Source organism: Anomaloglossus baeobatrachus, chromosome 5, assembly GCF_048569485.1.
Source record: "Anomaloglossus baeobatrachus isolate aAnoBae1 chromosome 5, aAnoBae1.hap1, whole genome shotgun sequence".
Lineage (NCBI taxonomy): Eukaryota > Metazoa > Chordata > Amphibia > Anura > Aromobatidae > Anomaloglossus > Anomaloglossus baeobatrachus.
In genome coordinates, this window is record NC_134357.1 from 207,186,658 (window position 1) to 207,209,910 (window position 23,253).

The 23,253-nt window shown below is 47.8% G+C and overlaps 1 protein-coding gene across 3 annotated transcripts in view; it reads right to left on the reverse strand.

Moving 5' to 3' along the window:
• The window catches only part of CHUK (component of inhibitor of nuclear factor kappa B kinase complex), a 496,520-nt gene extending 489,035 nt beyond the window's left edge, over nucleotides 1-7,485 (reverse strand). Inside the window, exons 1-2 of one of the 3 annotated variants that reach the window (XM_075349106.1) lie at nucleotides 7,286-7,372; nucleotides 1,322-2,198 (exon numbers count right to left, since the gene is read on the reverse strand). Coding sequence is in view for 2 of the 3 variants with exons in the window: in XM_075349104.1 (XP_075205219.1) it covers nucleotides 7,286-7,390 (105 nt within the window). In the remaining variant the exon portion in view is untranslated. Of the gene's footprint in view, nucleotides 1-1,321; nucleotides 2,199-7,285 lie in introns of all 3 variants that reach the window. The other 2 variants (XM_075349105.1, XM_075349104.1) reach the window with 2 other exon arrangements.
• Between the last annotated feature and the right edge of the window lie 15,768 nt (nucleotides 7,486-23,253).

The window sequence follows — 23,253 nt, forward strand, 5'->3', positions numbered from 1 at the left end:
TCAGGTTATAAACTTTTATTTACATAACATGGATAAGCGACAGAACTTCTGTCATGGAGTGTATGCTCATCACCCTCCACCATTTTTAAGCACTATCGTTTGGATTTGGGAGAAAGGTGCTCTCTGCGGTGGTCCCACACTAGTATGCTTCTATTTTATTCTCTCACGTACGGTGTTGTCATGGGATAGGAAAAGATTATAATTACTTACCGGTACTTGGATTTTCCAGAGCCATGACAGCACCGTACCAGGTCTCTCCCTGCTTTCATAAGTATGTGATGATGTAAAAAAAGACACCTATTTCTATTATATACTTCACAGTATATAAGCTATGTACAGCACAAGGGGACTTCTCTTGTTGGACGATAGATATGTCTATTAATAAGGCAGTTACCTCTACAGTTCTATGAACACACTGGGGTTTGGGAGAGGTGCCGCCCCTTTTATCTTTCAGAAAGGCTTCCTGTTCCTGGGGGCGGATACACTGTCACGTACACGTACGGTGCTGTCATGGCTCTGGAAAATCCAATTACCGGTAAGGAATTATCTTTTCGGAACCCATAACAGGATATCAGATCTTCACATGTATAGAACACTGTTGACAAAGCCTATTCGGTAATTGGATGTAGGTTTGGTTAATAATGTTTATCTGGAGGTCCTCTCATGCTCTGTAATCGAACTGATGCGTGGGAGAGGTACTGCCTTTTTATTCAGTAAGTTTCCTGTCCTAGAAGGGCAGATCCCCTCTCTCTGTGGTGCTGTCATGGGTTCCGAAAAAACACATTACCGGTAAGTAATTACGTAGTTTTTTGTTCTCGACCACTAAACATGCGGTCATGAACAGTTTTCTCGACCTTCTCTTCTGGGATGCCCATAGTGGATAGGACTGCTTTTACAAGCTTTCGTGTGTTCTCAACTGGGAAGCAATGGCGACCGCTTGAATCACTATCAGAGGTGGAGGGGGAACCAGAGTCAGAAGAGTCACACTCCCCCCTCAGACTTGTCCGACACCTCATAAGTAGGGGAGGCAAATGCACCCTTATGGCCACTACCCCTTTGAGACAATGAACTCAGGGATTCCTTGATCTGAGCCCTAAAAAAGGATCTTAGGTCATCTGCAAACCCCAGGGTCTCCTCAGAAAGTCTGCTTTAAGCAGGCCTGGCAAAGTTTCTTAGACCAGATACTAGACAGTTCTTTGCTGTAGAGAGCACATTCCTTGTGCCTGTTTTTAGAGATGCATTTCTTAAATCTATATTGAACCTGAAAGAAAAGAGAGAAAAGGGGGCTCTATACCAGTAAACTTTCATGGAGATCACTCACCACTCAAAAGTAAACAAGCGGTACCGTGCTAAAAGGAAGAATAACATCAGCTGATAACTCTCCGCTGGAGGATTTCCTGGATCTACCAGACTTTAGGCTCCGTTGGCTGGAGCCGTCGTCACTTGTTCCAGAGAGCCGACCACTCGAGGTAGTAGTAAGGCTCTCCCGACCCGGTCAAGATCCACTTTTCTTTTTTGGAGTGACAGCCTGCGGCTGTGGTGACTGCTCTTGCGGCAGCTGCTGCTACTGGTCTTCATCCATTCTGTTGGAAGGCAAGGCTGAATGAAACCTAGCCTGCTCGCCGCATGTTCTGCCTTTAAAAACCTCTCTGGAATCCTTAGCCTGTGTCACTTCCAGGACGTGACGTCAATACCAAGTCATCCAGGATTTCTCATTGCCAGAGAAGTTCCCGTGTATGGGCAGATGGTCCCATCGTTCCAAGATGGCGCCACCCTGCATGCCGCCACGCCTTAGAGCCCCAACACCCCAGATCTTACTGGGTAAGATCGTATGCAATACAGCTGCTGCTGCATCCTGGATCACACACCTATCCCCTGTGGGCCGTTGTGGCAACGTAGTGTGATAGTAGGAAGATACCAGCGCGCACAGTCACGGCCCCCGTGGGTCTGCTGTTGCGTGTCCGTCAGTCCTCCGCTGGCTGAGGCAGAGCCTTTGCCGCTGCCATAACCCACAGGACAGGACTGGGATGCTTGCAGGCTTCAGCACCTAAGGGCCATCTGAACCGCCGTTCCTGAAGGTTTCCCGTTCAAGGACAAGAAAACCAACTGATGCGAGGAGCGCTGCAATCCCTTTTCATCCTGTAGGTTTCCTGCTTTTGATGGGCTGATCCCCCTCTCTCGTGGTGCTCTCATAGGTGCTGGAAAAAAAAAGTTCTGTTTGCACAATTTTTTTGCCAACGGATCGTTGCAGTATGCATTCTAACGGATGATTACAGGACATGAACGCATCTGTACACGTGTGCTGCATTGCAATTATGCACTTGTTGGAAGGGTGTGCACCCAACCATTATTATTCCCATTTTCATACATTGTTGGATAGTGCTTGTAAAATCAAACATTCACTTTTTGAAACTTACTGCCATTCTTAAGATATTAACACTTCTTTACAGCTCCGTGCCTAGGAGACAGACCACCGCTGTGGTCTAGCTTGTAAACACTGTGCCGAGGCTGTCCGGGACTTAAAAAGTAACAGCGCAATCCAAAAATGCTTAAGGGACAGACTTAAGGGGTTATCCGGCTTATTTTACGTATTTTTTGTTATTTCACTATTGGGCTATATTAGGGCAGGTAAGTAGATAGTAACTACCTACCTGCTCTGCTGTCAGCCCCTCTCCCCCGACTCAGAGTGGTCATGTGACCGCTCCTGCCGTGATTTTGCTGCTTCCTGTGAGGATACGTCAACAGGGGCAGGACCTTGTTGACTGGCATCACAGCCGACGTCATGTTGCCGCCCTGCAGCCGACCAGGTACAGTGCGATGCAGCCCCCGCCCCCTCCCCACATTCCGTACCGTCTCCCGATCCCTGTGCACTGTTATCTGTGCCCTGTATGTGCCCGGGTCCTGGACAAACAGGGTTGCCCTCTCTGTCTAGGACACAGTCAGCGCTGTCTCTCTCCTTACATTGTGATGAATGCATCATCAGGGACGTCACCTGATACCAGCGAACAACAGCACTGAGCTCTCCATCACTTAGCTGTAAGCGGGCTGCACTCATCACACCACGGAGGAGATAAAGTATAGGGGGGGGGGGCAGAGAACAGAGTGCAAGGGGAGAAAAGACTGCACAGATGAGAGACAGAGTGGGGGGCAGCAGAGGAGACAGTGCATGAGGGGCGATTATATATATAATATATAACTCCAGGTGTGTGTGAGTGAGAGAGATAGAGATAGAGATAGAGATAGAGATAGAGATAGAGATATACATACATACATACATACATACATACATACACACACACCTCTCTCTCAACTATAGACTCACATTGGGGGCTATATATAGTCTTCATTAAATGCCGTAGTTTTAATTTATCTATCAGGTGCTGGGGCAGAATACTGACAGCCAATGAGTGTGCAGAGGACGGGGCTGGACACTGAAGCTAGACGGTGGCAGATCTGACTGTGAGGTTTGGCACAGGAAGAGGTCAGTTTGCTGGAGCTGAATGTAAACAAAGAGCTGCAGACAATAAAGGGATAATTCAAGAGGAACAAAAGTTAGGTTAGAAAACAAACAAAAAAAAAAAAAAGAATGTATGGGTGATTTATATGACAATACAGCAGATAGGTTTAAAAATTGTTTTGGAGTTTATGTTGGACATCTCCTTTAACTGAAATGAGGATGAAGGCACTGTGCATATTCTGGTGTCGAGCAGCAGTGGTCAGTCTCCAAGGTAGGCTATAAACAAAATAAAGTGTTAATATCTCAAGAACCCAGGGGCAGACATATCATTGCTGCAACCTATTCAGCCACACAGGTGCCCAAAGAGTAAAAGGGACCACATTCACCTACAAAGCAGATGGAATTGTGCATTATAAAGGACCTATTGACTGCAAAGGGTCCATATATTGTTCTTACTTAAGGGCCTCATCTATGTGTCCATCACTGGAAAAGTGGCTGAAAAGCTAAGTAGGTAGTAAATTACAAAATTGCTTGTCTTTAAAGCACTGCCCATAGCCATTTATGATGATGGGAACAACAATTAGTTAACAGTAATTTTGTCGTCGCAATACGGTCTGGAGTCTCACATCAGTGTAGGGTGTCCTGCAGGATAGATGCCATACACAGGCTGTCAGTACAGTACTGCTACACAGCAATCAAAAGGGCCAATGCCTGCAGGCACAAAAGATATGCATTACAAACTGTCAGTTACACCGCTACACAGCAGCCAAGGGCCAGTGCCTGCAGGAACCACACAAATGCCATACAGGACGTCAGTAACACCACTGCACAGCAACCAAAGGGCCAGTGCCTGCAGGAACCACACAGATGCCATACAGGATGTCAGTAACACCGCTACACAGCAGCCAAGGGCCAGTGTCTGCAGGAACCACACAGATGCCATACAGGATGTCAGTAACACCGCTACACAGCAGCCAAGGGCCAGTGCCTGCAGGAACCAAACAGATGCCATACAGGACGTTAGTAACACCGCTACACAGCAGCCAAGGGCCAGTGCCTGCAGGAACCAAACAGATGCCATACAGGACGTCAGTAACACCGCTACACAGCAGCCAAGGGCCAGTGCCTGCAGGAACCAAACAGATGCCATACAGGACGTCAGTAACACCGCTACACAGCAGCCAAGGGCCAGTGCCTGCAGGAACCACACAGATGCCATACACAGGGTGTCAGTAACATCGCTACACAGCAGCCAAGGGCCAGTGCCTGCAGGAACCACACAGATGCCATACAGGACGTCAGTAACACCGCTACACAGCAGCCAAGGGCCAGTGCCTGCAGGAACCACACAAATGCCATACAGGACGTCAGTAACACCGCTACACAGCAGCCAAGGGCCAGTGCCTGCAGGAACCACACAAATGCCATACAGGACGTCAGTAACACCACTGCACAGCAACCAAAGGGCCAGTGCCTGCAGGAACCACACAGATGCCATACACAGGGTGTCAGTAACATCGCTACACAGCAGCCAAGGGCCAGTGCCTGCAGGAACCACACAGATGCCATACAGGATGTCAGTAACACCGCTACACAGCAGCCAAGGGCCAGTGCCTGCAGGAACCAAACAGATGCCATACAGGACGTTAGTAACACCGCTACACAGCAGCCAAGGGCCAGTGCCTGCAGGAACCAAACAGATGCCATACAGGACGTCAGTAACACCGCTACACAGCAGCCAAGGGCCAGTGCCTGCAGGAACCACACAGATGCCATACACAGGGTGTCAGTAACATCGCTACACAGCAGCCAAGGGCCAGTGCCTGCAGGAACCACACAGATGCCATACAGGATGTCAGTAACACCGCTACACAGCAGCCAAGGGCCAGTGCCTGCAGGAACCACACAGATGCCATACAGGACGTCAGTAACACCGCTACACAGCAGCCAAGGGCCAGTGCCTGCAGGAACCACACAAATGCCATACAGGACGTCAGTAACACCACTGCACAGCAACCAAAGGGCCAGTGCCTGCAGGAACCACACAGATGCCATACACAGGGTGTCAGTAACATCGCTACACAGCAGCCAAGGGCCAGTGCCTGCAGGAACCACACAGATGCCATACAGGACGTCAGTAACACCACTGCACAGCAACCAAAGGGCCAGTGCCTGCAGGAACCACACAGATGCCATACACAGGATGTCAGTAACACCGCTACACAGCAACCAAGGGCCAGTGCCTGCAGGAACCACACAGATGCCATACAGGATGTCAGTAACACCGCTACACAGCAACCAAGGGCCAGTGCCTGCAGGAACCACACAGATGCCATACACAGGATGTCAGTAACACCGCTACACAGCAGCCAAGGGCCAGTGCCTGCAGGAACCACACAGATGCCATACAGGATGTCAGTAACACCGCTACACAGCAACCAAGGGCCAGTGCCTGCAGGAACCACACAGATGCCATACACAGGGTGTCAGTAACATCGCTACACAGCAGCCAAGGGCCAGTGCCTGCAGGAACCACACAGATGCCATACAGGATGTCAGTAACACCACTGCACAGCAACCAAAGGGCCAGTGCCTGCAGGAACCACACAGATGCCATACACAGGATGTCAGTAACATCGCTACACAGCAGCCAAGGGCCAGTGCCTGCAGGAACCACACAGATGCCATACAGGATGTCAGTAACACCACTGCACAGCAACCAAAGGGCCAGTGCCTGCAGGAACCACACAGATGCCATACACAGGATGTCAGTAACACCGCTACACAGCAACCAAGGGCCAGTGCCTGCAGGAACCACACAGATGCCATACAGGATGTCAGTAACACCGCTACACAGCAACCAAGGGCCAGTGCCTGCAGGAACCACACAGATGCCATACACAGGATGTCAGTAACACCGCTACACAGCAGCCAAGGGCCAGTGCCTGCAGGAACCACACAGATGCCATACAGGATGTCAGTAACACCGCTACACAGCAACCAAGGGCCAGTGCCTGCAGGAACCACACAGATGCCATACACAGGGTGTCAGTAACATCGCTACACAGCAGCCAAGGGCCAGTGCCTGCAGGAACCACACAGATGCCATACAGGATGTCAGTAACACCACTGCACAGCAACCAAAGGGCCAGTGCCTGCAGGAACCACACAGATGCCATACACAGGATGTCAGTAACATCGCTACACAGCAGCCAAGGGCCAGTGCCTGCAGGAACCACACAGATGCCATACAGGATGTCAGTAACATCGCTACACAGCAACCAAAGGGCCAGTGCCTGCAGGAACCACACAGATGCCATACACAGGATGTCAGTAACATCGCTACACAGCAGCCAAGGGCCAGTGCCTGCAGGAACCACACAGATGCCATACACAGGATGTCAGTAACATCGCTACACAGCAGCCAAGGGCCAGTGCCTGCAGGAACCACACAGATGCCATACAGGATGTCAGTAACATCGCTACACAGCAACCAAAGGGCCAGTGCCTGCAGGAACCACACAGATGCCATACACAGGATGTCAGTAACACCGCTACACAGCAACCAAGGGCCAGTGCCTGCAGGAACCACACAGATGCCATACAGGACGTCAGTAACACCGCTACACAGCAGCCAAGGGCCAGTGCCTGCAGGAACCACACAGATGCCATACACAGGATGTCAGTAACACCGCTACACAGCAACCAAGGGCCAGTGTCTGCAGGAACCACACACGTCAGCAGAGGACCGCACTGCGGGAGGCGGCCCTGAGTCTCCCCCACTCACTGACACAGCACCACCCGCAGGGAGTAACGTAAACAACTCACCCGGTTCTGGTACAAGCAGACATTCCCAAAACCCCCGGTGCCAAGCCGGTCCTTCATGTCCCATGGACCGCACACTGTTCCCTGCTGGATCGGAGACCGCTCCATGATAAGTCCATACACCTATACGGGAACTTCCGCCTCCAGTAATCACTTCCGATCACCTGTACCGCATTACCACCAAACAGTTCCGGTCTGTAGACTCTCCTGAGCTGCGTAGAGTGACGCCACGTCACGTGTTTCCAGGATGCGTTCCAAGCCTCATTAAACCACTGTTTACGACTCTCAGGGGCGCCATACATGACGTCATTTTTTACATCCTCTGCCTGCAGCAAGAAGATCTTTACATCAGGGTGTGTTCCCGGCACTGCTGGTTGCTGGTGTAGTGGCTGACACGTTCACTGTTAGGGTATGTGCGCACTTTGCTTTTTACCTGCATTTTTGCTGCTTTTTCTTCTGCGCTGTTTAATGCCAAAATGGATGTGTTCTTCTATTCAAGCAAAGTCTATGGGAATTTGGGTTTCTTGTTCACACTATTGTTGTTCAAAATGCAGCCTTTTTGTGGCAGAACTTTGGTCAAAAACTCAGCTTTGCAGTGCAAAACCCAAATGGCAAAAACAATTGACATGTTGCTTCTTTGAAAAGCTGAGTTTTTGACCAAAGTTCTGCCACAAAAAGGCAGCATTTTGAACAACAATAGTGTGAACAAGAAACCCAAATTCCCATAGACTTTGCTTGAATAGAAGAACACATCCATTTTGGCATTAAACAGCGCAGAAGAAAAAGCAGCAAAAAAGCAGGTAAAAAGCAACGTGCGCACATACCCTTACTGGTGCGTACATTACCACTTCTGTTTATGGGAACATTTGTGCATTGGCGGAAGTTTTTCTGAAAGGTTTGTATCATTCATTTGTAGAGTGAATTGTATGCTGTGAACCTGTAGGCTATGTTCACACACTGCGTTTTTTACCCGCGGTTTTGGTGCGTTTTTGCTGCAGAAATTTCTTGAAAAATTCTTGTAACCTTTCTGCAGACATTCCCCAGCAAAACCTATGGGAAAAAAAATTAGCTGTGCGCACACTTCGATTTTCTTAAGAAAAAGAGCATATCACGTCACACTAGAAAAATGATTTTTCTTAGGCTAGGTTCAGACACTGCATTTTTTGACGCTGCATTTTTTGAAGAAAAAAACGCGCACCCGCTGCAAAAAAACGGCTCAAAAATGCATGCGTTTTTACTGCGTTTTGGTGCGTTTTTGCTGCGTTTTTGCTTACTGCGTTTTTATGCGTTTTTTATCAGTGAATAATACCATTAAAGATTGTTGAAAAATAAGAAAAAAGGTCTGATGTCATTTCCTTCTTCAATATGTTCTTCATTCTCCACTAGTGTATGCAGGAGAGCAGACAGCTGCAGAACTACAAGGCTCAGCATCCTCCATCCAATAGTGTATGCAGGAAAGCAGGCAGGGGGAGCAGAACAACAAGGCTCAGCATCCTCCATCCAATAGTGTATGCAGGAGAGCAGACAGCAGCTGCAGAACTACAAGGCTCAGCATGCTCCATCCAATAGTGTAAGCAGGAGTATTTTGTCCCCCAAAAAATGACGTGGGCTTCGCCATATTTTTGTATGCTAGCCAGGTACAGAAGGCAGGTACGGGCTGCCCCCAACCCCCAGCTGCCTATTTGTACCCTTTTGGGAACCAAAAATATAGGGAATTCCTTTTTTTTTTTTTTAAATTATTTCATGAAATAACAAAAAAAAAATGACGTGGGCTTTGCCTAATTTTTGAGTCCAGCCAGGTACAACTAGGCAGCTGGGGATTGGAATCCGCAGTACAGAGTGCCCGAGCTTTCTGGGCACCCCTGCTGCGAATTGCAGTCCGCAGCCACCCCAGAAAATGGTGCTTTCATAGAGAACTTTTCCAGCTGCCCTGGTGACAGGTGGCTCGCTGGGTAATGATGCGGTTAGGGCGAGCTGTATATTATCAGCTGGCCCTAAGCCCGAAATTCATAGTGTCACGCCAATATTAGACATGGCCACCATGAATTTCTAGTACAGAAAAATATTTTAATTAAAAATAAAACAAAACACAATTAGTGACTCCATCTTTGTTGAAATAAAGACACCCCCCTCCCCTCCCCCGCAGTAATCCTGGGTCAAGGGTCCCGCGCGCCGTCCACTCCGGATCCAATATCATCTGATCGGTTTGCTGGAAGGCAAAGCGATCAGATGATGTATCAGGTTCAAGGACCTGAATCACATCACACATCAGCTGATTGTATAAAAGCCATTTATACAATCAGCTGATGCATCAGTGAAAAAAAAAATAAAATACTCACTTATGTGCTAATTACTGGCAGCTCCTGGAGCGATCGGACGGGAGTCTGATCCCGTCCGATAGCTGCAGGAGCTGCCGGTAATAGCTGATGAAGTCTCCTGACGGCATCAGCTGATAGCTGGCTGGGCGCTAAAAAGCCGGCGTCACCGCGAAACTTACGATCAGCTGATGCGTCAGGTGATCACAGCCAGGTCGTCACTGCTAGGTCCTGCAGCTATCGGACGCGCTGCCCTGGGACACTGTACACAGCCGGAGCGCCGTATCGGGAGAGGAGCTGGGAGCGGATATTTCGGGAGTCTGCAGACAGGTGAGTATGACATTTTTTTTTTTTTTTTTCAACTGTTCACTTTTGATTTCGCAGCTACTTCAACCTTCCGCCCGGCCATGGCGCCGCACGGGAGCGGACACTGCGCCGGGCTGGAGATTGAAGCAGCGGTGGCGGTACTGGCAGGATTCATGCTTCTGTGTTTACTGACAGAAGGAATCCTCTTCCTGTGCATGTCACTTTACTACCCACCCCTTGCGTTTATAGCTGCGTTTTTAGTCATAGAAACGCACTAAAACGCAGCTATATTTGCAATTTGCGTTTTTCATTGCATTTTTGAACATCTCATTGAACTCAATGGGTAGAAAACGCAGTGAAAAACACAAAAATAATTGACATGCTGTGTTTTTGTGGGCACCACAAAAACGCAGCTAAAAAAAAACCGCTGTGTGCAGACAGCAAAAATGAAAACTCATAGACTTTGCTGGGGAAACAAAGTCATGCAGTTTTCTGAGCAAAAACGCGCCCGAAAAACGGACTGTGTGAACTTACCCTTAAGAAATTTCTTGGAGTGAAAGCGCGCAGCTGCGTCAAAATAACGCACCAATAACGCAGGTGCGTTTTGGTGCGTTTTTGGTGCGGTTTTTTCAGGTTGGTTCCTGCTTTTACAACAGTACTTTGAAAAAGAAAAAAAAAAAAAATAGAGAGAGAGATGGATGGATGGATAGATAGAGCGATAGATAGTATAGAGAGAGAGATGATAGAGAGATAATATAGCTAGAAAGATAGATAAATAGATAATAGAGATAGATAATAGAGAGATAATATATAGATATTTAGGGGAATAGATAAATAATAGATAGAGGGATAGATATTCAGCTTTATTTATGATGTTAGTGTTTCCCCCAACCCCCACACACACTGCAGTTCTCGCGGCCGGTAATGTGTTCCCATCACCGACCGTGAGAAATGACCTGGAGTTAACTGCGGCATCACTCAGGGAGCTGCAGGATTACGTCGGAGCTGTGTTCGGGGGGTTTAATAAAGTGGAGAAAGAGGGGCTTTTTGTCTTTTATTCCAAATAAAGGATTTTTCTGTGTGTGTGAGTGTTCCTTTACTTTCACTTACAGATTAGTGACGGTGTGTCATAGACACTGCCATTACTAATCTTGGACTAAAGGCCCCGTTACACAGGATGATATATAACGATGTGTCAGCAGGGTCATGGAGTTTGTGACGCACATCCGGCATCGTTAGAGATATCGGACCGTGTGACACCACTGAACGACTGTGAACGAGCAAAAATACCTTATCATTGCTCGTTGACACGTTGTTCATTTTCATAATATCGTCCCACCTTCTCTGCGCCGGTTGTTCATCGTTCCCGAGGCAGCACACATCGCTCCGTGTGACACCCCGGGAACGATGAACACAGCTTACCTGCGTCCCGCCGGCAATGCGGAAGGAAGGAGGTGGGTGGGATGTTATGTCCCACTCATCTCCGCCTCTCCGCTTCTATTGGCCAGCCGCTGTGTGACGTCGCTGTAACACCAAACGTCCCTCTCCCTTCAGGAAGAGGATGTTCGCCGCCCACAGCGACGTCGTCCGGTAGGTAAGTACGTGTGACGGGGCTTACCGACTTTGTGCTCCACGGGCAACAAATTGCCTGTAACGCACAAACGATGAGGGCGGGTGTGATCGCACACTAAATCGACGCGTGTAACGGGGCCTTTAGCGGCAGATATTAGTTGCCGTTCACACCATATTACCCTGATTGCCACCGCATCACGGCAACGGGAAGAGCCGGTAACACGCTGGGACTGTCGCATAATGGCCAGCTGCGTGCTGATATTCTGGGAGGGGGGGGGCATTAACCATGGCCCTCGCCCTCCCCAGCCTGAGAATACCGGGCCGCCGCTGTGTGCTTACCCAGCTGGACGGTAAAAATACGGCGGAGCACACGTTTTTTTTTTCGCTTTTTCCTCTTCCTCTCCTAGTGACATCACTTCCTTGCAAAACACAGGGCAGGGATGTACACTATGTCATGAAAAACGCGAAATAACGCGGGAATAATGCAGGAATATCGCAGAAATAATGCACATAATTTGCTACCTGCGTTATTCCCTGCGCTATTTCATGATTACATTACAGTCAATGGAGTGAAATAACGCAGTTAGCTGCAGAAAAGAAGTGACATGCTCATTCTTTTTCTTAAAGGGAAGGTATCGTCAAAAAAAAATAATTTTTCAATAACTGAAAAAATGTAAAGTAATACTGTTTAAATGTTTTGTTTAACCCCTTAAGGACGAAGCCAGTTTTGTCCTTAATGCCCAGGCCATTTTTTGCAATTCTGACCAGTGTCCCTTTATGAGGTTATAACTCTGGAACGCTTCAACGGATCCCAATGATTTTGACATTGTTTTTTCGTGACATATTGTACTTCATGATAGTTATAAATTTAGAACGATATTTTTTGCTTTTATTTGTGAAAAAATCGAAAATTTGATGAACATTTTGAAAATTTTGCAATTTTCAAACTTTTAATTTTTATGCCGTTAACCCAGAGAGTTATGTCACACAAAACAGTTAATAAATAACATTTCCCACATGTCTACTTTACATTAGCGCAATTTCTGAAACAAAATGTTTTGGGGTTAGGAAGTTAGAAGGGGTTAAAGTTCATCTGCAATTTCCCATTTTTTCAACAAAATTCACAAAACCATTTTTTTAGGGACCACATCACATTTGAAGTGACTTTGAGAGGCCTAAGTGACAGAAAATACCTAAAAGTGACACCATTCTCAAAACAGCACCCCTCAAAGTACTCAAAACCACATCCAAGAAGTTTATTAACCCTTCAAGTGCTTCACAGGAACTAAAGCAAAGTGGAATGAAAAAAAGCAAAAAATAAAATGTTACCTAAAATGTTGCTCTACCCCAAATTTATTCACTTTTAGAAGAAATAACACAACAAAATGAACCCCAAAACTTGTTACCCACTTTCTTATGAACGCGCCAATACCCCACATGTGGTCAGAAACCGTTGTTTGGACAAATGGGAGGGCTCGGAACAGAAGGAGCAATATTTGAATTTTGGAAAGCAAATTTGGCTGAAATAGATTGCGGGCACCATGTTGCATTTACAGGTCCGCTAAGGTACCTAAACAGCAGAAACCCCTCACAAGTGACACCATTTTGGAAACTAGACCCCTTAAGGCATCTATCTAGGGGTATAGTGAGCATTTTGGATCCACAGGTACTTCACAGATTTTGATAACGTTACGTTGTCACATTGAAAATTTTCATTTTTTTCTCAAAAATGTTGCTTTAGCATCAATTTTTTCACTTTTTCAAGAGGTAATTCCAAAAATTTGACCCCAATGTTTGTTACCCACTTTTTTATGAGCGCGGTGATACCTCACTTGTGGTCTGAAACCTTTGTTTGGAGAAATGGGAGGGATTGGAACGGAAGGAGCAATATTTGAATTTTGGAAAGGAAATTTGGCTGAAAAAGATTGCGGGCACCATGTCGCATTTGGAGGACCCCTAAGGTACGTAAACAGCAAAAAAACACCACAAGTGACCCCATATTGGAAACTAGGCCCCTCAAGGAATTTATCTTGATGTTTGGTGAGTACCCTGAACCTCCAGGTGCTTTACAGAAGTTTATAATGTTGAGCCATGAAAATAAAAAAATAAAATTTTACCACAAAATTGTTACTTCAACCAGGTAGCTTTTTTTTTCACAAGGGTAACAGGAAAAAAATCACCATGAAATTTATTGCGCAATTTCTCCTGAGTTTGTTGATATCTTGTACGTGGTGGAAATCAACTGTTTGGGCACACTGCAGGGCTCGGAAGAGAAGGAGTGCAATTTGACTGCAAAATTGGCTGGAATCAATAGCGGACGCCATGTTGCATTAGGAGAGCCCCTGAGGTGCCTAAGCAGTGGAGGTCCCCCACAAGTGACCCCATTCTGGAAAATAGACCCCACAAGGAATTTATCTAGATGTTTGGCGAGTACCCTGAACCCCCAGGTGCTTCACAGAAGTTTATAATGTTGAGCTGTGAAAATAAAAAAAATATATTTTTACCACAAAATTGTTACTTCAACCAGATAGCTTTTTTTTAACAAGAGTACACGGAAAAATATCAGCATAAAATTTATTGTGCAATTTCTCCTGAGTATGCTGATACCTTATGTGTGGTCGAAATCAACTGTTTGGGTGCACAGCAGGAAGGGAAAAAGTGCCATTTGACTGCACAATTGGCTGGAATAATTAGCGGACGCTATGTCACATTTGGAAAGCCCCTAAGGTACCTAAACAGTGGAGGTCCCCCACAAGTGACCCCATTCTGGAAATAAGACCCCTCAAGGCTTTTATCTAGGTGTATATTGAGCATTTTGAATCCACAAATACTTCACAGAATTTGATAAGCTTAGGTTGCCATATTGAAATTTTCATTTTTTTCACAAAAATGTTGATTTAGCGACACATTTTTCACTTTTTCAAGAGGCAACAACAAAACGTGTACCCCACAGGTTGTTATCTAATTTCTTGTGAGCGCAGGGATACCCCACATGTGGCCAAAAACCTTTGTTTGGATAAATGGGAGGGCTTGGAATGGAAGGAGCACCATTTGAATTTTGGAAAAGTTGAAGTAAATTGCGCGCACCATGTCACATTAGCAGGGCCCCTTTGGTACCTATACATCAGAAACCCCCCACAAGTGACCTCATTTTGGAAACTGGACCCCTCAAGGATTTTATTCAGGAGTATAGTAAACATTTTGAATCCACAGGTACTTCACAAAAATGTTGCTGTAGCAACAAATTTCTCACTGTTTTACACACTGCGACATCGCTAATGCGGAGTCGTTGGGGTCACGGAATTGGTGACGCACATCCGGCCGCATTAGCGATGTTGCTGCGTGTGACACCGATAAGCGATTTTGCATCGTTGCAAAAACATGCAAAATCGCTCATCGGTGACATGGGGGTCCATTCTCGATTATTGTTACTACAGCAGTAACGATGTAGTTCGTCGCTCCTGCGACAGCACACATCGTTATGTGTGACGCCGCAGGAACGAGGAACCTCTCCTTACCTGCCTCCCGGCCGCTATGAGGAAGGAAGGAGGTGGGCGGGATGTTCCGGCCACTGATCTCCGCCCCTCCGCTTCTATTGGGCGGCCGCTCAGTGACGTCACTGTGACGCCGCACGGACCGCCCCCTTAGAAAGGAGGCGGTTCGCCGGTCACAGCGACGTCGCCGGGCAGGTAAGTATGTGTGACGCGTCTGCGCGATGTTGTGCGGCACGGGCAGCGATTTGCCCGTGTCGCACAACAGATGGGGGCGGGTACCCACGCTAGCGATATCGGGACCGATATCACAGCGTGTAAAGTAGCCTTTAGGCTATGTGGCCATGATCCAGCGACACGGCGTCTAGTACCCAGTGTCAGCCTTCCTGCAGAAATGTGAGTGTTGTCCACGGGAGAACGCAGCTGCCCATGCCCACGATTTGGGTTCAGGCTGCTGTGGACTTTAGTTCTATTCTACCTGCAAAGAACACTCATCTCCACAGCATAAATTGACATGCTGAGGCTCGGGAAGCTGCGCCACAGGTCGATTTATGCTGCGGAGAAAAGAAACACAGTGGGCACGGACAGAAAGGATGCCTAGCCTTGTATTTACCCCCAAAAAAAAAAAGAATTAAAATAATTGACGTGGGGTCCCCCCTATTTTTGATAGCCAGCTAGGGTAAAGCAGACAGCTGTAGCCTGCAAACCACAGCTGACAGCTTCATCTTGTCTGGTGATCAATTTGGAGGGCTCCCCAAGCTGTTGTTTTTTTTTTAATTATTTATAAATAAATAATTAAAAAACAAACAAACGTGGGGTCCCCCCAAATTAGATCACCAGCCAAGGTGAAGCTGACAGCTGGGGTCTGGTATTCTCAGGATGGGAAGAGCCATGGTTATTGGACTCTTCCCAGCCTAAAAATAGCAGGCCGCAGCCGCCCCAGAAGTGGCGCATCCATTAGATGCGCCAATTCTGGCGCTTCGCCCCAGCTCATCCCGCGCCCTGGTGCGTTGGCAAACGGGGTAATAAATGAGGTTGATACCAGGTGTGTAATGTCACCTGGCATCAAGCCCAGCAATTAGTTATGTCACGGCGTCTATCAGATACCCGACATAACTAATTGACAGTAATAAAAAAAAAATTGACAACAAAAAAAAATTTATTTGAAAAAACACTCCCCAAAACATTCCCTGATTGACCAATTTATTGAAAAGAAAAAAAAAAAAAACCGCTGTAATCCATTTGGACGTCCCACGTCGACTCTGGACCTTCTAGAATATGGGGGACACGTTCAGGGAACGTATCCCCCATTTTCTAGTATTGCAGACCCTCCATTTGAGGAGAGTGGGTGCAAAGAATCTGCACCCACCCTCCCTGGGTCACCGCTGCAGTGTGCCGAGCAGCAGCAGCAGCCAGCGTCTCACAACACAGGAAGCTGTCAGCTGCTCGGCACATGTGACCGCACTCACCGGCGTCTGCTGTGAAGGAGGAGGGGGCCGCGGGGGATCAGCGCTCCGACAGGTATGTATGACACCGGGGGGGATAGGGGGGGACCCGGCAGGGCCTAGGGAGCAGGTTTCTGTCGCATGTGTTATGGCACATACGACAGAAACCATAAGAAAAGTGTAAATGTGGCCGGCGCGCTGCTGTGCTCGCCGGTGCGCGCGGCCATCTTGGATTTTCGGGAGGGGGTTGGGGGTCGGGGGGGGCACTTTGGGGATACCGAGGGGACCGGAGGGAACCGGGAAAAAGATTTATCTCCCTTCTGGCATGTTTGATCATGCCAGATGGGAGATAAATCATTTTTTACCGGCGCGGTCATTTACTATAACTTGATGATCGGTATACGGTGTATACCGGTCATCACGTGACTGGGGACCGGAAAAACCGGCCCGAATCATGATCTCCAGGGTCTCAGCTACCCCCGGTAGCTGAAACCCCGGAGATTTTCTGACGCTGGGGGGCGCTATACACTTATTTCTGCCCGCCGTTTTAAAACGGCAGAAAGGAATAAGTACCCTTTTTTGGTGCCGTTTTAAAATGTAACGCGGTCGTAATGGGGTTAAATATTTGTTTTTAATTGTGCAAAATATAAAAAGAAATTAAAAAGTTTGATATTTTCCACTGTTAAACACTAGGGGGAGCATCTTCTGAAATCCTACAGAAATCCTACTGTAGAAAAAGCTCACATTACAACTGCAGTAAAAGTGGGCGGAGTCTGTTCTGTGTGTGATGGCACGCCTCCCCTCTCCTAATCTGAGTGTTTACAACATATAACAGAGAATGACATGTAGGAACACAGTGTAGAGCCATTTTGTTGGTGACCAGAAATGTCTAAAGTGTCACCAAGGACAGCAGGAGTATCACACAGGATAGGATTACATACACAGCTCAGCAGACAGTATCACAGTAGGAGAGTATTAGATACACATCTCAGCAGACTGTATCACACAGGATAGGATTAGATACACAGCTGTGCAGACTGTATCACACAGGATAGGATTAGATACACAGCTGTGCAGACAGTATCACACAGGATAGGATTAGATACACGGCTCAGCAGACATTATCACACAGGAGAGTATTAGATCCACAGCTGAGCAGACAGTATCACACAGGATAGTATTAGATACACGGCTCAGCAGACAGTATCACACCGGACATGATTAGATACACAGCTCAGCAGACAGTATCACAGGATAGGATTAGATACACGGCTCAGCAGACATTATCACACAGGAGAGTATTAGATCCACAGCTGAGCAGACAGTATCACACAGGATAGTATTAGATACACGGCTCAGCAGACAGTATCACACCGGACATGATTAGATACACAGCTCAGCAGACAGTATCACAGGATAGGATTAGATACACGACTCAGCAGACAGTATCACACAGGATAGGATTAGATACACGGCTCAGCAGACAGTATCACACAGGAGAGGATTAGATACACGGCTCAGCAGACAGTATCACACAGGATAGGATTAGATACACAACCCTGCAGACAGTATCACCGATACACACAGGTACTCGCATGCAGTGGCACACACACACACACACAGCAGCGGCGGCCAGAGCGGGGGCTGGGTAGAGGGGAGGGAGGGGGTGTCATTAGAGACGGTAACGGCGGGGGGAGGGACGGCAGCAGTAGCGGGGGCTGGGTAGAGCGGAGCAATGCTCTGCTGCACGGTCACCCACAATGCTCTGCCATGCACGCGCACACAATGCTCTGTCACATGCACGCACAAAACGCTCTGCCACACGCACGGACACACAATGCTCTGCCAGCACACGCACAAAATGCTCTGACACACACACAGACACACACACAAGCACGCACACACATTGCTCTGCCAGCACACACAAAATGCTCTGCCACACGCACACACAATGCTCTGACAGCACACACACAAAATGCTCTGCCACACACACAAGCACGCGCAAACATTGCTCTGCCAGCATACACACAAAATGCTCTGCCACATGCACACAATGCTCTGCCAGCATACACACAAAATGCTCTGCCACATGCACGCACAATGCTCTGCCACCACACACACAAAATGCTCTGCCACTCACACAAGCACGCACACACATTGCTCTGCCTGCATACACACAAAATACTCTGCCACACGCATGGACACACAATGCTCTGCCAGCACACACACAAAATGCTCTGCCACACACACAAGCACGCAGAGACATTGCTCTGCCAGCACACACACAAAATGCTCTGCCACACGCACACACAATTCTCTGCCAGCACACACACAAAATGCTCTGCCACACACACAAGCACACACACAAAATGCTCTGCCACACGCACACAAGCACGCACACACAATGCTCTGATAGTACATACAAAATGCTCTGCCACACGCACAAGCACACACACAAAACGCTCTGCCATACGCACGGACATACAATACTCTGCCAGCAGACACACAAAATGCTCTGCCACACACACACACAAGCACGCACACACATTGCTCTGCCAGCACACACACAAAATGCTCTGCCACACACACACACAATGCTCTGCCACACACACACACAAGCACGCACACACAATGCTCTGACAGCACACACACAAAATGCTCTGCCACACACAATGCTCTGCCAGCACACACAGAAAATGCTCTGCCACACACACACAAAACGCTGTGCCACACGCACAGACACACAATGCTCTGCCAGCAGACACACAAAATGCTGACACACACACACACAAGCACGCACACACATTGCTCTGCCAGCACACACACAAAATGCTCTGCCACACACATACACACAAGCACGCACACACATTCCTCTGCCAGCACACACACAAAATGCTCTGCCACACACACACACAATGCTCTGCCACACACACACAAGCACGCACACACAATGCTTTGCCAGCACACACACAAAATGCTCTGCCACACGCACACACAATGCTCTGACAGCTCACACACAAAATGCTCTGCCACACACAATGCTCTGCCAGCACACACACAAAATGGTCTGCCACACGCACACACACAAAACGCTGTGCCACACGCACGGACACACAATGCTCTGCCAGCAGACACACAAAATGCTCTGACACACACACACAAGCATGCACACACATTGCTCTGCCAGCACACACACAAAATGCTCTGTCACACGCACACGCACAGACAATGCTCTGCCAGCACACACACAAAATGCTCTGCCACACACACAAGCACGCACACACATTGCTCTGCCAGCACACATGCAAAATGCTTTGCCACACACAAGCACAAGCACGCCCGCTGTGGCCAGGGAAGGAGGGGGGGCCATACACTAGTCACACAAACCGACAGGTGACAGGCCTTGGGGGAGAGCGTGGGGGTATTATCAGAGACAGTAGCATCGGCGGCGGGGGGGAGGGGCACCGGTACACTACTCCCCACGGACAGGGGGAAAAGTTCAGCACACAGCATGAACTCTGTGAGCTGCAGAAAGATGGCGCTGATCTTCTCCCTGTGCTGTGATCTGGACAGCCCAGGGGGCGCATCCAAGTCACAGCAGGAAGCTCTACTGTAATAAGGCTAGGGGTCGGATTCCGACTATCAGAGTCTATGCACAGGGGCTGCCATAAAGCGGTGAGTAATTGTCGTTACAGACACAGCAAATCCAGCATGGCAGCCCCCAGTGCCTCCAGTAAAATTAGAATTAAATAAAAACTAAATAAGCAGTGATTTTAAATTTTGTATTAAAAATACTTTATTTCATAATCACTATTTTTAATACAAAAATAAAAAAACGTGACACCTTCCCTTTAAGAAAATCTACTGAAAGAATTTTCTTAAGAAAAAAACGCAGTGTGTGCACAGCTAATTTTTTTTTGCCATAGGTTTTGCTGGGGGATGTCTGCAGAAAGGTTACAAGAATTTCTCAAGAAATTTCTGCAGCAAAAACGCACCAAAAACGTGGGTAAAAAACGCAGTGTGTGAGCATAGCCTAAAGCCTGCTTTACACCAGGCAATCTATCGTGCGATAGATCGTCGGGGTCACGGTTTTTGTGACGCACATCCGGCATCGCTGGCGATGCCGGCCTGTGTGACACCTCCTAGCGACGCAGTATCGCTCACAAATCGTGAGTCGGGTACTGCTCGTTAGGTTCCATAATATCGTTTACTTTAGTTGACCATCGTTTCCGTGGTAGCACACGTCGCTCCGTGTGACACCACGGGAACGATGAGCAGCTCACCTGCCTCCCGCGGCCGCCGCCGTCTCTATGTGGAAGGAAGGAGGTGGGCGGGATGTTTACGTCCCGCTCATCTCCGCCCCTCCGCTTCTATTGGCCGGCGCCCGTGTGACGTCGCTGTGACGCCGAACGTCCCTCCCACTCCAGGAAGTGGACGTTCGCCGCCCACAGCGAGGTCGCACGAGAGGTAAGTATGTGTGACGGGGTTTACTAACTTTGTGCGACACGGGCAGCGATTTGCCCGTGACGCAAAAAGGACGGGGGCGGGTACGATCGATTGTGAAATCGCACAATCGGTCGTACCGTGTAAAGCAGGCTTTAGTGTCACATTTTACTGGTCTATCTGTCCTCTGCAAGGCAGTCCCGGGACGGCCTCACAGGCTGGGAAGAAGTCCAGGCGTGGAGATTCCCCCCCCACCCCACCCCACCTCCATGCATCGGACAGAAGCCCAGTGGAGATGCCACCGCAAAGAATACCAGGCGTGGAGACGCCCCCGCTCGCCGGTAAGAAATCCAGGCGTGGAGACGCCCCCGAAGTCCATGTTCCATGTGAGGTCTTGTTTTATGAACAACACCATTTTAACATTCAACATACCAGAAAATGGGAAAAATCTTCCATGGGTGGTAAAATTGCACCAAAAATCATCGTCCAGGTGACAGGATCTTCCAGCTCGGTAGGCTTATTATAACTGTACTTAACTTGGACGGAGGAGAGGGTTTTTTTATTTGTGGGATAAAAAAAAAATGGCCGTTTACTGAAATTTTTAAACTTTATATTTTTTTTTTTCCGTAAATAATTTTATTGAGTTTAAAGGTAAAATGAACAGAGTACTGCTTATAACACATATAGGATGTAGTAATACAGAAGTTGAAATTAATCCAAAGATTTGGATCAGTCAAATAATACTGTACTATAAGAATACTTTCACAAGAATAAGAATGGTCAAATAAGAAAACAAAGCAGATAAAACATATCAACTTAGGTTAGACCTTATTATGGTATGGCATCTTATAACAATATTATGGTTAACTATATTAACCATAAAGACTGAGTGCAGGTCAGTAAGAGATAAGAAGGAAGAAAGAGATAGGTACAGGAAAGAAAAGAGGGTATGAGGGGGGGGAAGATAGGGATATATAGGGGTGGATCGGGTGTCCAGAGAGCTCCGCCGCACAGATATACGAATCCCCTTGTATGTTGCAAATATCAGCTACAGGAACCTGTAGGAGGAAGGACCCATGCAGAGCCCCTTATCTGAGCCAAGACGTATAACCCGGAGTCTCTCGGAAGAGGAACCAGGAAGACCAGGTGCCAGCATGTTTATCCCATTTGTCACTATCATCTGCCATCAGGGACTCCATACGTTCCAGTCTATTCATCTCCTCCAAAAATTCCCTCACAGAGGGGGTTGTAGTTGTCCTCCAATGTCTTGGGATAATCATTCGAGCGGCGATGAGAAAGAAGCGCAAGATACCTCTTTTGGTCACAGAGAGAGACCCAGGAAGTAGGGACAGCAAAGCTATTTGAGGTGTAGGGGCTACCCGAATACCTGACATCTGAAAGTATACTTCAAAAATTGAATCCCAGAATATCCTTAGCAAGGAGCAATCCCACCATATGTGTTTCATAGTACCAATTTCGACTCCGCATCTCCAGCAGGTATCTGGTACTGTGGGGAAGATCTTATGCCAGGGTTCCCCAGCTCCAGTCCTCGAGGGCCGCCAACAGTGCATGTTTTCAGGATTTCCTTAGCATTGCATGAGTGTTGGAATCATCAACTGTGCAGGTGATTAAATTATCACATGTGCAATACTAAGGAAATCCTGAAAACATGCACTGTTGGCGGCCCTTGAGGACTGGAATTGGAGACCCATGTCTTATGCAATACGTCAGGGCATCTATACCAGCGTGTAAGAATTTTAAAATTTTTCTCCCGTGCACTACAAGAAATGGACATTTTATGAGAGAGTGTAAAGATTTTGAGATGGTCCTGTTCCGACAACGTGATCTGGAGCTCTCTTTGCCATGCCTCTAAATACGTTGGGGTACCTTTATACTGGGCTGTACACAAGAGGTTGTATATCAATGCAATGGCATGTTTCGGCACGGCATTTAATGAGATTAGGGTCTCAAAGTGTGTAGGTTTGGATAATAGAGCATTCCCCGGGAATTTTTTTTTTAGGAATGTGGTCAATTGAATATATTCCAACCAGGATAGCCTCCTCTCCGGGCAAGCCTCCTGCAGAGCCCCAAAAGACGCCGTTCCAGATAGTCTCCTGGCAACCTGTCCTAGTGAAACTTCATCCGTGGAGTCCCAACACAAGAAGGAAGATCTCTCCATGGCAGGGGGAAAGTCTAAGTTATTAAAAAGTGAGCTCATGCTCCCCGGTTTGTGGGATAAGTTTAACGTCTCCAGATGTCTGTCCCAAAAAAGCATGAGTGCCTGAGTCAGAGGTTGAAACCCCGAGACCGCCGACCTCTGCTGAAGGGGGGCCCATAGGAGCTGTGTCAGAGGGAAGGGGGAGAGATGGGACTCAATACCCACCCATTGTTTATTGAGA